At 49.5% G+C, this 14,062-nt stretch overlaps 1 protein-coding gene across 2 annotated transcripts in view; it reads right to left on the bottom strand.

Annotated features, from left to right (window-relative positions):
* Nucleotides 1–14,062, bottom strand: part of PPP6R2 (protein phosphatase 6 regulatory subunit 2) — a 76,710-nt gene that overhangs the window by 13,871 nt on the left and 48,777 nt on the right. The window contains exons 15-22 of one of the 2 annotated variants that reach the window (XM_068169732.1): nt 13,460–13,540; nt 11,137–11,234; nt 8,655–8,712; nt 7,482–7,609; nt 4,797–4,978; nt 3,557–3,683; nt 2,803–2,891; nt 893–1,100 (exon numbers count right to left, since the gene is read on the bottom strand). In XM_068169732.1, coding sequence (XP_068025833.1) covers nt 893–1,100; nt 2,803–2,891; nt 3,557–3,683; nt 4,797–4,978; nt 7,482–7,609; nt 8,655–8,712; nt 11,137–11,234; nt 13,460–13,540 — 971 coding nt within the window. Of the gene's footprint in view, nt 1–892; nt 1,101–2,802; nt 2,892–3,520; nt 3,684–4,796; nt 4,979–7,481; nt 7,610–8,654; nt 8,713–11,136; nt 11,235–13,459; nt 13,541–14,062 lie in introns of both variants that reach the window. The other variant, XM_068169724.1, reaches the window with a different exon arrangement.

Genomic DNA, 14,062 nt, shown 5'->3' on the forward strand with positions numbered 1-14,062 from the left:
CAGAATCCAGGTTGGTTTGAAGGGCTGAGGACACCAGGAGGGTCCCATTATCATCACTGGTCAAGATAGAAATTCATAGCTGGGAGAAACCTAACATCTCTGCCATGAGTGTATGCCTGGATCTCTTGTGCAGACAGACAGGAGATACTTCAGTGATGTGACTCCTTGGCTAGAAGGAGCCACCAACCTTCCTATTTTCAGCATCTTCTTATCACAAAACCCCTGAGACAAGAAGATATCATAGAATGTGTTGGGTTGAAAGGACCTCTGAAGGTCATCTAATCCAATCCCCTTGCAGTCATCAGGAACATCTCCAAATAGAGCAGGCTGCTCAGAGACCCATCAAGCCTTGAATGTCTCCATGGATGGAGACTCCACAACCTCCCTGAGCAACCTGTTCCAGTGTTCCACTGCTCATAATGAAGAGCTTGCTCCTAATGTCCAATCTCATCACCCAGGACATTTCATAGAGCCATAGCATCCCCAAATCCCAGCATGGTGGGGTGGAGAGGGACTTCTGGTGCTCATCCAGTCTAACCACCCTGCTCAAGCAGGGTCACCCACAGCAGCTTGCCCAGCATCACAATGTCTAAGTGGGTTTGAAAGCTCTCCACAGAAGGAGAATAAACAACCTTTCTGGACAGCCTGCTACAGGACTTCACCACCCTCACAGCCAACAAGGCTCTTCTTTGGGCACCACGGTGTCTAAAAGACTTAAGACAAGGAAGGTGTCCCTTGCCCACAGCCATGGAAGGTTGGAACAAGATGACCTTCAAGGTCTCTTCCAGCTCAAACCATCCTGTGATAAATTCTCAGTTAAAAAGGGGCTAACCCAGTGCAGAGCCAGACCCCATGGTGAAGCTGGTGGACACAGTGCCCCCATCCTTCTCACCTGGTGAACACAGCCTTCTCGTTCTTAGCATCCATGGTCAGCTTGACGGTCTCCTGGCCTGAGCCTGTGCTGATGGTTTCTGTGACCACGTTGGCTTTCTCCTCCTCTTCCTCACTATCAGAGCCTCCAGAGGAGCTGCTGTCTGAGGCCACCAGTGGTGCTTTCCTGGTCACACAGACGTTCCAAACGCAGGGCGAGGCAGTGCTGGCTGAGGAGAAGAAAGAAGTCACAAGGTAGGGTCAACCTAACCACAGGGACACCTCCCCAGATACAATCCCAAGGAGAAGGACATACAACAGTGGTTACAACAACTAACATCCGAGGTGGTGGCTTCTGTGCAGGTCCCACAGCACAAAATGGTCTTTTTGGAAGTCAGGAGAAAAGCCCAACCCCACAACTCGATGTTGTCCCCCTGCTACTTCCTGTCCTGGGTTGAAGACAATGAGCAGAGGAGATGATGTCCACTTGGTGAATAGTGAGAATAGTGAGAACTTAAGGAGGTTTCTGGGCTTCCTGCTAACCTAACTTAGCTCCCAGAATCTCCAAATCCCAGCATCATAGTTGTGGGAAGGGACCTCTGCAGATCATAGAATCATAGAATCAAAAGGTTGGAAAAGACCTCAGAGATCATCAAGTCCGACCTATCACCCAACACCTCATGACTAACTAAACCGTCCAGTCCAACTCCCTGCTCCAGCAGGGCCACCCACTGCAGCTTGCCCAGGGTCACAATGGCCAGGAAGGTTTGGAAGCTCTCCAAATGAGGAGACTCCACAACCTCTCTGGGCTGCTCCAGGGCTCCACCACCCTCATGGCCAGGAAGTTGCTCCTGATGGAAATTCCTAGGTTCTAGTTTCTGCCCACTGCCCCTTGTCCTGTCACTGGGCACCACTCCTTCTCAAGATCACATTTGGAGGAACTCTCGGAGGTCTGAGAGGCTCCAAACCTAAATGGCAGAACTCAGATTTAGAAAAGCCCTCAGAGCAGCCAGCTCATCTGCTGGAGAGTCAGGAGGCTCTACAGAGGGATCTGACCAGGCTGGATCCATGGGCTGAGGTTCAACAAGGTCAAGTGCTGGGTCCTACACTTGGGTCACTGGGCACCACTGACAAGAGTCTGGCCCCATCCTCCTGGCCCTCAACACGTCCTTTAGCTCTTGCTGAGCATTGATCACATCCCCTCCCAGGCTGCTCTTTTCCAGGCTCAAGAGCCCCAGAGCTCTTAGCCTTTCCTCCTCACAGAGATTCTCCAGGCCCCTCAGCAGCTTCCCAGTCTCTGCTGGACCCTCTCCAGTAGTTCCCAGTCTTTCTGGAAATGGGGTGTCCAGAACTGGATTTAGGATTCCAGCTGTGGCCTCATCAAGGCAGAGTCAAGGGGCAGGAGAACCTTCCTTAACATGCTGGTCACACTCTTGTACATGCACCCCTGGGCTTTGCTGGAACTCAAACTGTTGCCTCCAGTAACCACTGAAGGGTGGGCAATGCTGGAAAGGAAAGCATGGTGCTGCCTTCTGCCACCTGCATTTTCTCCACATGCATTGGAGAAGAAACTGGGATTCAGTGAAGAAACTTCTTCACTGAACCAGAGAACCTAAACTTGACTGGAACAGATCCTGAAGATCATCATGTCCAACCATTCCAAGGGTCTCATCAACCACTGGAACAGGCTGCCCAGGGAGGTGGTTCAATCCCCAGACCTGCAGGTCTTTCTAACAGGCAGATGTGGTGCTGAGGGACATGGTTTAGCACCACATTTGGTGTTTCATCTTCAACCTAAACCTCCCCAGGTGCAACTTGAGGCCATTTCACATTTCTTAGAATTACAGAATGGTTTTGGTGGGGAAAGACCTTCAAGATCATCAAGTCCAACCATATCAACCATGGTTTTGTCTCCTAACAGCCCTCACTTACAGTTCTTGTCCTGACTCTGCTTCGGGCTTCCATCGGAATTGTTGCTCTCTGTGTCAGCAGGAGAACTGCATCGTGGACCTGATTCTGAGCTAAAGCAGGAGAAGAAAGAAAAACAACCCTGAGAATGAATTTCAGGTATCTCAGCTGAGCTTCCAAATACCCCCAGGAGAAGAAAGGACCAAGGCCTGCTCCTCCTTTTTGTAAGTATTTGTGACTTTTAAAGAAGTTACTGAATTATTTGATCCTCTCAGTGCAGCAGCAGTGATGGCCCACCAGTCAAGACATCAGAGCTACCACAAGATCAAGGAAGATCAAGGGAAGCATAAAGCACTGATTCACAACACCAAAAGAAGATAAAGAAAGTAACAAGAGCAAAGGAAAGAAGAAGATACCACAGTCAAAGTGCTCCATCAAGCCATGTTGATAGAGTCACAGAATTGTCAAGGTTGGAAAAGACCTTTAAGATCATTGTGTCCAACCATCAACTCAACACCACCATGGCCATTAAACCATGAGATCTTCAAGTCCAACCACAGCCCAACACCACCATGCACACTAAGCCATCTCCCAAAGCGCCGTGTCCATACGTTTCTTGAACTCCTCCGGGGTGGTGACTCCACCACCGCCCTGGGCAGCTGGCCCAAGGCCTGACCCCTCTTCCAACCCCTGTTTCATGCCCAAGTCAGAGAGAAAAGGAAAGGCCGTGAGCCCCTCTTACCAACAGAAAGGTTGGAAGTCTGTAAACTTTGCCCACCCTTTCTCCTCAGGCGTGGTGTTCTCGGGGGCCGCTGTGTCCCACACGCTGGATCCCACATCCATGGCGACGCAGGGCGTGGGGGGCTTGGAGCTGACCGGCTCGAACATGGCTGTCCAACCGGACCCTGCAGGCACACAAAGGGATGGAGCTCCTAGGAACTTTCAGGAGCTCTGCTCAGCCCCAAAATGTTCCAAAAGACCAAAAAAGATAAAGCAACCCATGCAAGTCCTTCAAGAGCTGCTTGGCTCACAGGCTGTAGACAACCAGCTTGGAAATCCCTCTTCTGGTATCAAAGGTACCCACAAGAGAAGCATCAATGAAGAAAAATGAAATCAAGAAGGTCTTCAACAAGAAGCATCAATGAATGTCCTCAACACTATGAACATCCCCAACACTATGAATGTCCCTCATTAACATCACAAATACCCTTAACATCATGAACATCCCCAATACTATGAAGGTCCTTAATTCTTTGAGCCACCAACTTCCAGATGGACTCTTGATTTCCTCTCAGAAGTTTAGTGGTTTCTAATGCTGAGTCATGAACCAGCACACCATCAAGCATGCTCTGATCTGGGCAGACCTTGTTAGACTAGATGACCTTTGAAGGTTCTTTCAACCTAAACCATTCTATGGTTTCCCTCCATCTACTTTCCCACCATGGTCTTCCTCCAGGTACTCTAAGGAGGGGTTTGTGTAAGGTGGAAACTCAAAGCAGAAGTGGGCAGATAGATGGAGAGTGGAGATGCCTAGTGGCTAGATAATCTTTAAGGTCCCTTCCAACAAAACCAGGTGTGAGGAACTCTGTGTGAAGAATCACAGGATGTGTTGAGTTGGAAAGAACCTTAAAGATCATCTAGGTCAAACTCACCTCCCATTAGATCAGGTTGCTCAAATCCTCATCCAAACTGGTCTTAAACACTTCCAGGGATGAGTTGCCCACAACTTCTCTGGACAACCAGGGGTTAATGTCATAACCCACCACTAATACATTTTTCATTGGTACTCAAAGAGACCTGTGTGGCAGTCTTGGCCCAATCAAAGCATCATCACACCCAGTTCTGAAGGAGTTGGGCTTAACCTCATTGATATTTCAGAAGGTCAGGCTGAAGATTGACACTGAAGCTCCACATCTGCAGGGAACGGTCACAGAAACCAGGTAGCGTTCACCCTGCTGCTCTGTGGAGCAACTGAAGATCTTGTTCCAAGTTGGATGGTGTTGCTAGAAGCTCCTTACCTTCAGAGGAGGCTGAGGAGTCTTTCTGCTCAGGGACATTATTCTTGGTGGTGGTGGTGGATGAAGAAGGAGGTGGCTGCTGCTCCGTCTCCTCCTCTTCTTCAGAGTCCACGGTGCCGTCATGATCTCCATTCTCAAGATCACTTTTGGAGGAACTCTCGGAGGTCTGAGAGGCTCCAAACCTAAATGGCAGAACTCAGATTTAGAGAAGCCCTCAGAGCAGCCAGCTCATCTGCTGGAGAGTCAGGAGGCTCTACAGAGGGATCTGACCAGGCTGGATCCATGGGCTGGGGTTCAACAAGGTCAAGTGCTGGGTCCTACACTTGGGTCACTGGGTCCTACACTAACAAGAGTCTGGCCCCATCCTCCTGGCCCTCACCCTTCAGCTCCTGCTGAGCATCGATCCCCTCTCAGGCTGCTCTTCTCCAGGCTCAACTGTCCCAGGGCTCTCAGCCTTTCCTCCTCACAGAAATTCTCCAGGCCCCTCAGCAGCTTCCCAGTCTCTGCTGGACCCTCTCCAGTAGTTCCCACTCTTTCTGGAAATGGGGTGTCCAGAACTGGACTTAGGATTCCAGCTGTGGCCTCATCAGGACAGAGTAACGTTGCCAAAGAACCTCCCTTGACCTGCTGGCCACACTTTTCTTCATGTCCCCCAGGAGAGCCTTGGCCTTCTTGGCCACAAGGGCTCTTGGGCAAGCTGTTGTTCCCTAGCACTCCCAGGTCCTTCTCCATGAAGCTGCACTCCAGCAAGTCACTCCTCACCTGTACTGGTCCAGGGGTTGTCCCTGCCACAGGGCATGACCCTACCCTTGCCCTTGTTGAGCTTCATGAGGTTCCTCTCTACCCAGCATTTTGAAGAACATTCTGTCTAATCCCACCAGTCTTAAAATTCATTCAACCTCCTCTTCTCTTTTAACCTCCTCCTCTCCAACAATGAAGGAAGGAGCAAGTTCTGTGTATCTCCAGCTAAGGGTGGGACCTATCTAAAGTAATAAACAAAGTAATAAACCAAACCAGGTTGGAAGAGACCTTCAAGATCATCGTGTCCAACCCATCAACCAATCCAACCCACCCAAACAGCTAACCCATGGCACCAAGCACCCCGTCAAGTCTCCTTCTGAACACCTTCAATGACGGCGACTCCACCACCTCCCCGGGCAACCCATTCCATAGCGCAATCACTCTTTCTGTATAGAACTTCTTCCTAACATCCAACCTGAACCTCCCCTGGCGCAGCTTGAGACTGTGTCCTCTTGTTCTGGTACTGGGTGCCTGGGAGAAGAGACCATCATCAGCCTGTCTACAACCTCCCTTCAGGTAGTTGTAGAGAGTGATAAGGTCACCCCTAAGTCTCCTCTTCTCCAGGCTAAGCAGCCCCAGCTCCCTCAGCCTCTCCTCATAGGGCTTGTGTTCCAAACCCCTCACCAACTTTGTTGCTCTTCTCTGGACTCGTTCCAGCAAGTCAACATCCTTCCTAAACTGAGGGGCCCAGAACTGGACACAGTACTCGAGGTGTGGCCTAACCAGTGCAGTGTACAGGGGCAGAATGACCTCCCTGCTCCTGCTGGCCACACTGTTCCTGATGCAGGCCAGGATGCCATTGGCCCTCTTGGCTGCCTGGGCACACTGCAGGCTCATGTTAAGCCTACCATCAACCAGCACCCCCAGATCCCTCTCTGCCTGGCTGCTCTCTAGCCACTCTGACCCCAGCCTGTAGCACTGCATGGGGTTGTTGTGGCCAATGTGCAGAACCCGGCATTTGGATGTGTTAAATCTCATGCCGTTGGATTCTGCCCATCTGTCCAGCCTGTCCAGGTCTCTCTGCAGAGCCTCTCTACCCTCCAGCAGATCAACTCTTGCCCCCAGCTTGGTGTCGTCAGCAAATTTACTGATGATGGACTCAATGCCCTCATCCAGATCATCAATAAAGATGTTAAAGAGCACAGGGCCCAGCACTGATCCTTGGGGCACACCACTAGTGACTGGTTGCCAGCTGGATGTGGCACCATTCACCACCACTCTCTGGGCTCGGCCCTCCAGCCAGTTCCTAACCCATTGCAGTGTGCTCCCGTCCAAGCCATGGGCTGACAGCTTGGCCAGCAGTTTGCTATGGGGGACGGTGTCAAAGGCCTTGCTGAGGTCCAGGTAGACTACATCAACAGGCCTCCCCACATCCACCAGGCGGGTCACCTGATCATAGAAGGAGATCAGGTTGGTCAGGCAGGACCTGCCCTTCCTAAATCCATGCTGGCTAGGCCTGATCCCTTGGCCATCCTGTAAGTGTTGTGTTATTGAACTCAGGATGACCTGTTCCATGATCTTGCCCGGCACTGAGGTCAGGCTGACAGGCCTGTAATTCCCTGGCTCATCCAACCGGCCCTTCTTATGGATGGGCACCACGTTGGCCAGCTTCCAGTCCTCTGGGACCTCGCCAGTGAGCCAGGACTGCTGGAAAATTCTCTGATAACAGAGTCAAGAACTAGGTGTTTCCATCATTATTTCCTTCCCTCTTGGTGCCACAGTCAGGAGAAACCATCACTCTGTAGAGGTGTGTCATGGAAAGTTCTCTGCTTCATGTCAGGAGGACACAAATAATCAACACCTCAACATGGATTTCACCAAAATGTGGAGTTTTGGAGAGGTTAGGACCAAAGAAGGTAATTCTATCTTTTGTGGTCACCTTACCGTGTTCTTGATTTCACTTGGGTTGCATAGGTGATCTCCTTATCTTCCCAGATATCTTCTTCCTCCTCATTGTCATCAAATTGTTGGATCCTCTCATTGCAGCAGGCTTCAAAGAGGGAAGCATTGGGCTGAAATGAGATTAAAAAAGAGCTCAACCTTCTTTCTGTCTCCAAATGAGGACCATGGATGGACACTACAGGGAAAGAGGGAAATTCCTTCCATGAAAAGCAGGGGCAGCAGGTTGAGGGAGGGCTCTCCACCTCTGCTCCACCCTGGTGAGACTTATCCTGGGGTAGTGGGTCCAGCTCTGCGGCCCCCAACACAAGGACATGGAACTGTGAGTAGGTCCAGAGAGGCCACAGAGATGACCAGGGGGCTGGAGAATCTCTGCTATTTGGACATTTCAGGCATTGGAATAAGTTGCCCATGGAGGTGGTGGAGTCACTGTCCCTGCAGGTGTTCAAGAAACATGTGGACATGGCACTTGGGGACATGGTTTAATGGCCTTGGTAGTCTTAGGTTGGAGATTGGACTTGGTGATCTTCAAGGTCTCTTCCAACCAAAACAATTCTATGATTCTATGATAGGCTGAGAGTGTTTGGATGAAGAGAGCCTGGAGAACAGAAGGCTCCACAAAGACCTTCTGGTGGCCTTTCAGTTTTTGAAGAAGGCTCCAGGAGAGCTGGAGAGGCACTTCTGACAAAGGCATGGAGTGGCAGGACAAGGGGTTATGGCTTCAAACTGGAAGAAGCTGTATTAAGATGAGCCATTAGGAGAAAATTCTTCCCCATGCCCTCATGGTGAGGCTTTGCAACAGGTTGCCCAGGGAAATTGAGGCTCCAAGCCTGGAAGTGTTCAAAGCCAGGTTTGATGGAGTCTTGAGCAATCTAGTCTAGCAGAAGGTGTCCCTGCCCATGGCAGGGGCTTGGAACTAGATGATCATTAAAGGCCCTTTCAACCAAACCCACTCTCTGATTCTATGATTAAAGAGAACTACATCTGAAGATCTTCATCAAAAATCCTCTGAAGGCAGATGTAATGCCCTGAGCTCCTTAAATGGCCTCAGTTCTGAGGACACCTTATCACTGACCACAAGAACATAGAAATCCTGTTTTCTTTCAACAAGCCAGCAGTTGCTTGAGGCACAGCCTTGCCCCAGAAGGCTCCACTTACGCTGTCGTCATCGGCGTCGATGTTGAAGCTGATCTCTGCGATCCTGTCAAAGGGGGCACTGCAAAAGGAAAGGAAAGTCATCAGCAGTGCCATGGAGGAGAATAAAAACCCTTTCCCCATCCCACCTCAAGACCAGAGGACACTACAGAAGACCTTTCCATGCCTCCTGTGTTTGCTCACTTGTGTATCACACTCCGCTGTCTCCTTGAGATTGGAGATAGCTTCAGGTTTGCATTCTGAGCTTTGATTCAACACCTGAGTGAAGAAGTTTTGTCCTCACCTTGTGGAGATGGTGTTTGGGGTATCTTGGCGACCACAGCCCTGGCTGCCTGATATTTTGCACCTCTCATGGCACCTCTGGAGCGTAAAGACTACCTTCAGCTTTGAAGCACAACTTTCAGCTTCAAAGACCATCCAAAATCATATTTAATAAAAAGCAGGAGGACCTGCACCCATCTGCTCTGAGAGTTTAGTCCTACCTTCACCCAAGCATTCCACAGAGCTCCTCATCATGAGATGGGACCTTCTCCTGCAGGGTGAACACACCCCCACAATCTACATGCATCACTGGGACACGAATGCTGCCAAAATGCTTAAATGACCCAATTTCCACTGAGAACCTAAAAATGTCTGGTCAAGAACAGCAGAGGGTGCTGCAGGCCGAGAAACTCCAACCCACTAGCAGAGCTGGGGACATAACCATTCTTCTCCTCCACCTAGCTATCAGCTCTTCTCCACCTTCATGCCAACTCTTACCTTCCACCATTCTCTACTTGGCAAACATCACAACAGTGTTGCCAAGACCCTGCGGATATCAAGACTCTCCTTTGATTCATTGAATCAGAGATTTTCTCAATTGGAAGAGACCTTGAAAGGTCATCTAGTCCAACACCCCTGCAGTAAGGAGGGACATCCCTAACGTGTCCCCTCCCTGGAGCTGTTCAAGGCCAGTCTGTATAGGGCCCTGAGCAACCTGGTCTAGTGGGAAGTGTCCCTGCCCATGGCAGGATATTGGAACTGGATGATCTTTAAGGTCCCTTTCCAACCCAAACCATTGTATGAACTACTTAAGGTTGCTCCCATCAAATCTGACCTTGAATGTCTCCATGGTGGCAACCTCTTCCAGTGTTCCACCACCCTCAGAATGAAGAACTGCATCGTGTCTGGAAGCAGCTCTGGAGCAGCCAAACTACTTCCACTTTGTCATTTAAGGTACCTCATGGAGCCCGGCAATTGCTATAAACATAGTCTGAGAAGATCCAGCAAAAGCATCCTCAACAAATCAGATCTGGAGCAGCCAAAGGGTTGGAGAGGCATGAGATGCCCAGAGCTTTCTGGGCTGAAAGTGTTCTGTTTCTGCCTGGATTTCAGGACACCAGGACCCTGCAGTTCTTGGCAGAGCAGACCAAACATCTGCTGGGCTGTGAGCAGCAGCTCCAGGATGGAAGGTTCAGCACATGCTGCCACATGCCCTCCCTACTGCCCTGGTTGACTCCTTTGATCCAGAGGAACCTTGCCAGGAGATGACAGTGAATGGGCAAAATGGATGAGGAGGGGACACACTGAGTAGACATCCTCCTGGAGAACGTTTCTGTCCCCACATGGACACTAAATGGTTACAACTTCTGAGCCCTTATGGACAGGTGGGATGAGCACAGCCCCAGGAAGTTCCTCAGCTGCATCTTCTAGGTCAGACGATCACAGAACAGTTTGGGTTGGAAGAGACCTTTATGGTAACAGAGTCCAACCCTTAACCCAGCACTGCCAGGGCACCACCAAACCATGGCCCTCAGCACCACATCTCCATGGCTTTGAAATCCTTCCAGGGATGGGGATTCTACCACTGCCCTGCACAGCCTTGCTCAAGTCTGGACAACCCTCAAAGGGCAGAAATTGTTCCTCATGTCCAGCCCAGCCCCACCCTGGGTCAACCTTGAGGCCCAAAACTGACCCCAGGGTTCAACACAGTTCTATAAAAGTAGCAGCAATCCCACACTCAGACCTCAGTAAGTCACAGAAGTTGAAACCACCTCTACCTGCTTTCTCTGAACCTTTCTTAGCCCCTATCTGCTTCATGTTTCCTTCTTCCTAAGAGAGAAATGGTTCAATGTTTCCATGGACTTCAGCAGAACAGTCTTCTGTCTGTACCTCATTTCTCCAAGGATTTAAAGCCGTAAGAGAAGATCAGTGTCATTGCCTGGAGTTGGCTCTAATGCTTCATCTTCTCTCAACGACATTTATTTTAGGTCATGGTTGGATGGCAATTGTCTGGTTTATTAATGTTTCTGTTCAGAAGGACTTGTTCTTGGCTCTCCAACCTTTGAAGATCATAGTGGACCCCTCTAAATAAAGGTCAGTTGTGTCCCAAGCCATGGATCAGTCTCAAACCACAGAAGGCTTGCAGTGAGCTCCCTTTGACACCTTGACACTAGAGAAGATGAGAAGCAAAAGGCCTAACCCTCTTGAAGTTTGATCAACTTACTTGATGTTATCATCCTGGTCTGCAAACTCCTCATCATTAAAGCCAAACTGATCCACAAAGTTGGCTGTCATCTGCTGGATCTGGTACTCGGAGAAGGCCTGAGGAGCAAACCCAGAAAAGAGCCATCATGAAGGTGTCTGAGGATGGGCAATTAACAGAGATTCTAAAAAGCATTAAAATCACAGAAAACTGATGGGCTTGGAGAAGTTCACCATCTACTCCTTGGTGAGACACTGGAACAGGTTGCCCCAAGAGGGCATGGATGCCCCCTCCCTGGAGGTGTTCCAAGCCCAGGCTGGATGAGACCATGAGCAACCTGGTCTAGTGGAAGGTGTCCCTGTCCATGGCATGGGTTGGAACCATATGATCTTTAAGGTCCCTTCCAGCCCAACCCATTCTATGAATCTACTCCAACCACCCTTCTGAAAGCAGGATCTGCAAGTCCTGGGTAGATGCTTCTCTGATCTGCTCTGAACTTCTTCCAAAGTGAGTTATAGAGAAACAATTTTTTCATCAGAACATTTGCCTTGGTTTGTTTTCTCGTGATGCAATGTCAAATGTACCTTGTTGCAACTCAATCCCCCCATGGAGACCAAGAAGATACTTTGAACTTCCTCTAAACCCCTCTTCCTTGGAAGATGAAACACATGTCTCCATATAATCATGTCTTCTCTTGGTCAAGTGGACCAAATTCTTTCAAGTTTTCTTCCTATGTCATGTTCATAGCATTGTGGAATGGTTTGGGTTGAAGGGACCTTCAAAGGTCACCCAGACCAACCCCTGGAGTCAGAAGGGACACCTGCAACTACATCAGGTTGCTCAGAGCTCCAACTAACCCTGAAGGGTTCCAGATGGGGCATCTACCACCCCCTTGTGGCAGTGTCTCACCATGGTGATGTTCACCACCTCTCATCATTCTCAATACCATCCACTAGCTCCCCTTCTGCTGACATAAATCACTTTAGGAGTTCACTGCCTCAAACTGTACATTGACCAAGGAGAAGGGACAACTTACTCTATGGCTTTGAGACAACACAGACCCATCACACATCTGGTTTCCAACACCAACTCGGGTCTCTTCCCAGCCTGCACCGCAAGGTAAGTGCTCAGACAGGTTTTGGGTCACATCTGTCCCCTTCTGGGAGGTGTTCAGGGCCAGGCTGGATGGGGCTTTGAAACAACCTGGTCTAGTAGAGTAGGTCCCTGCCCATAGAAGGTTTGAACTGGATGATCTTTAAGGTCCCTTCAAACCTCAACCATTCTGATTCTTGTCTACTCATCCACGCTTCACCTTCTCTTGACAACCAGGATGACTTCTACCTCCAAGCAGAACATAACACTTGCTCTTGGACTTCATTTGCCAGATGATTTCTCCTATCTGGAGGACAACTCTGCAGGGTGGTGGGCAGCCCACTCGAGCTCCAACTGAGTAACTCCAGCACACATCTTTGTAGTTGCTCTGGGCTGTGGTTCAACTGCAGGTGACATTAAGCACCTGAGGTCCAGCTCATCTTCACCCTTACTTAGATTTCAGGTTGACTGTGTTTCTTTACTCCCCAAATCACTTTCCTACTAAACATGTTGAAACTCCAATGTTGTGCTGACATTCACAGCACCAGAAAAGGTTGGAAGAAGGAGCACCTGGACCAAAGATTAATTCCAAGCTCATTCCAGCTGACCTCCACCCTTACCTAGATTTTCAGCTTGATTGGATTTTTTATTCCCAAAATTTCTTTCCTACTGAATATGTTGAAACTTCTACATTCTGCTGCATCAATAAAGGTTGGAAGAACTGAACATTTCTTCCTGAAAAGCATCTTACATCTATTGATGGGCCTTTAGGAGAGGACCTTGGGTTTTGAGGATCTTGTGATCTTTGCTAAATCCAAGTGAATCCTTCATTACCTCCCTTTCTTCCCAAATCAAGGCTTTTCACTCCTCTTTACTGCTCATATCTTGATGTGCTTCCTTCAGCTATTCAAAGAAGTTTGCACAGCTCAAAGGGGAGCAGAACCCATCTGTCAGCTACAATCCAGGATGGGTAGGTGATGGCACCTGGTCTACAACTTCCAGACCACTCTGCCCCCCTGCTGTGAAGAGCACCAGGGAAAGAGCAAGGAATTTGGAACATATCATGAATCTGAGACTTGCATGTGGTCTGAGCCAAATTTATTCCCAACTGCAGTCCAGACCATGAAGTATCCAGACTGGAAGACCACAAAGGAGCTGGAGGCACTTGACTAAGAGTAGGACTCAGGAAGCTGCTCTATACTAGGATGGATGAAGCCTCCCAGGAATGGTGGGAAGGGTGTGGGCAACTCACCTGCTGGAGAGAAAGCTCATTGGGAAAAGCACTCTCAATGTCTTCATCCTCACTGGAGGAGTGCAGGTGGTGGGTGCTCACCTGAAGGAAGGACAAAAAAACACAAACAGAAGTCAAAGAAAGCTCAAAAAGTTTTGTTCCACACAACAGCCAAACACCCAACTCACTCATTCAAAGACCCAACTCGAAGACCAAAGGCAGCCACTCTGGATGGAGTAGTTTGCCAACATCTATCAAGTTTATCAAGGCCAAATGCTGGGTCCCATCAACTTTTTGGGTCACATCAACTCCATGAAAGCTCCAGGCTGGGGCAGAGTGGCTGGAAAAGGTGGAAAAGAACCTGGGGGAGAATGGGTGACAGCAGCTGGAGATGAGCCAGTGTGTGTCCAGGTGGCCAAGGTGGACACCAGCAGCCTGGCTTGCATCAAAAATGGTGTGGCCAGCAGGAGCAGGGCAGGGATTTATCCCTTGTATTGGGTCACACTTAGAATCCTGGGGCCAGTTTTGGGTCACTCACTCCAATAAGGGCATTGAGGGGCTGGAACATGTCTAGAGAAGGACAACAAAGCTGATGAAGGGTCCACAGAACTTGTGAGGAGAAGC

The sequence above is a fragment of the Melanerpes formicivorus genome, unplaced genomic scaffold (assembly GCF_026170545.1).
Source record: "Melanerpes formicivorus ecotype bairdi unplaced genomic scaffold, bMelFor1.0.p_v2 SCAF_3, whole genome shotgun sequence".
Lineage (NCBI taxonomy): Eukaryota > Metazoa > Chordata > Aves > Piciformes > Picidae > Melanerpes > Melanerpes formicivorus.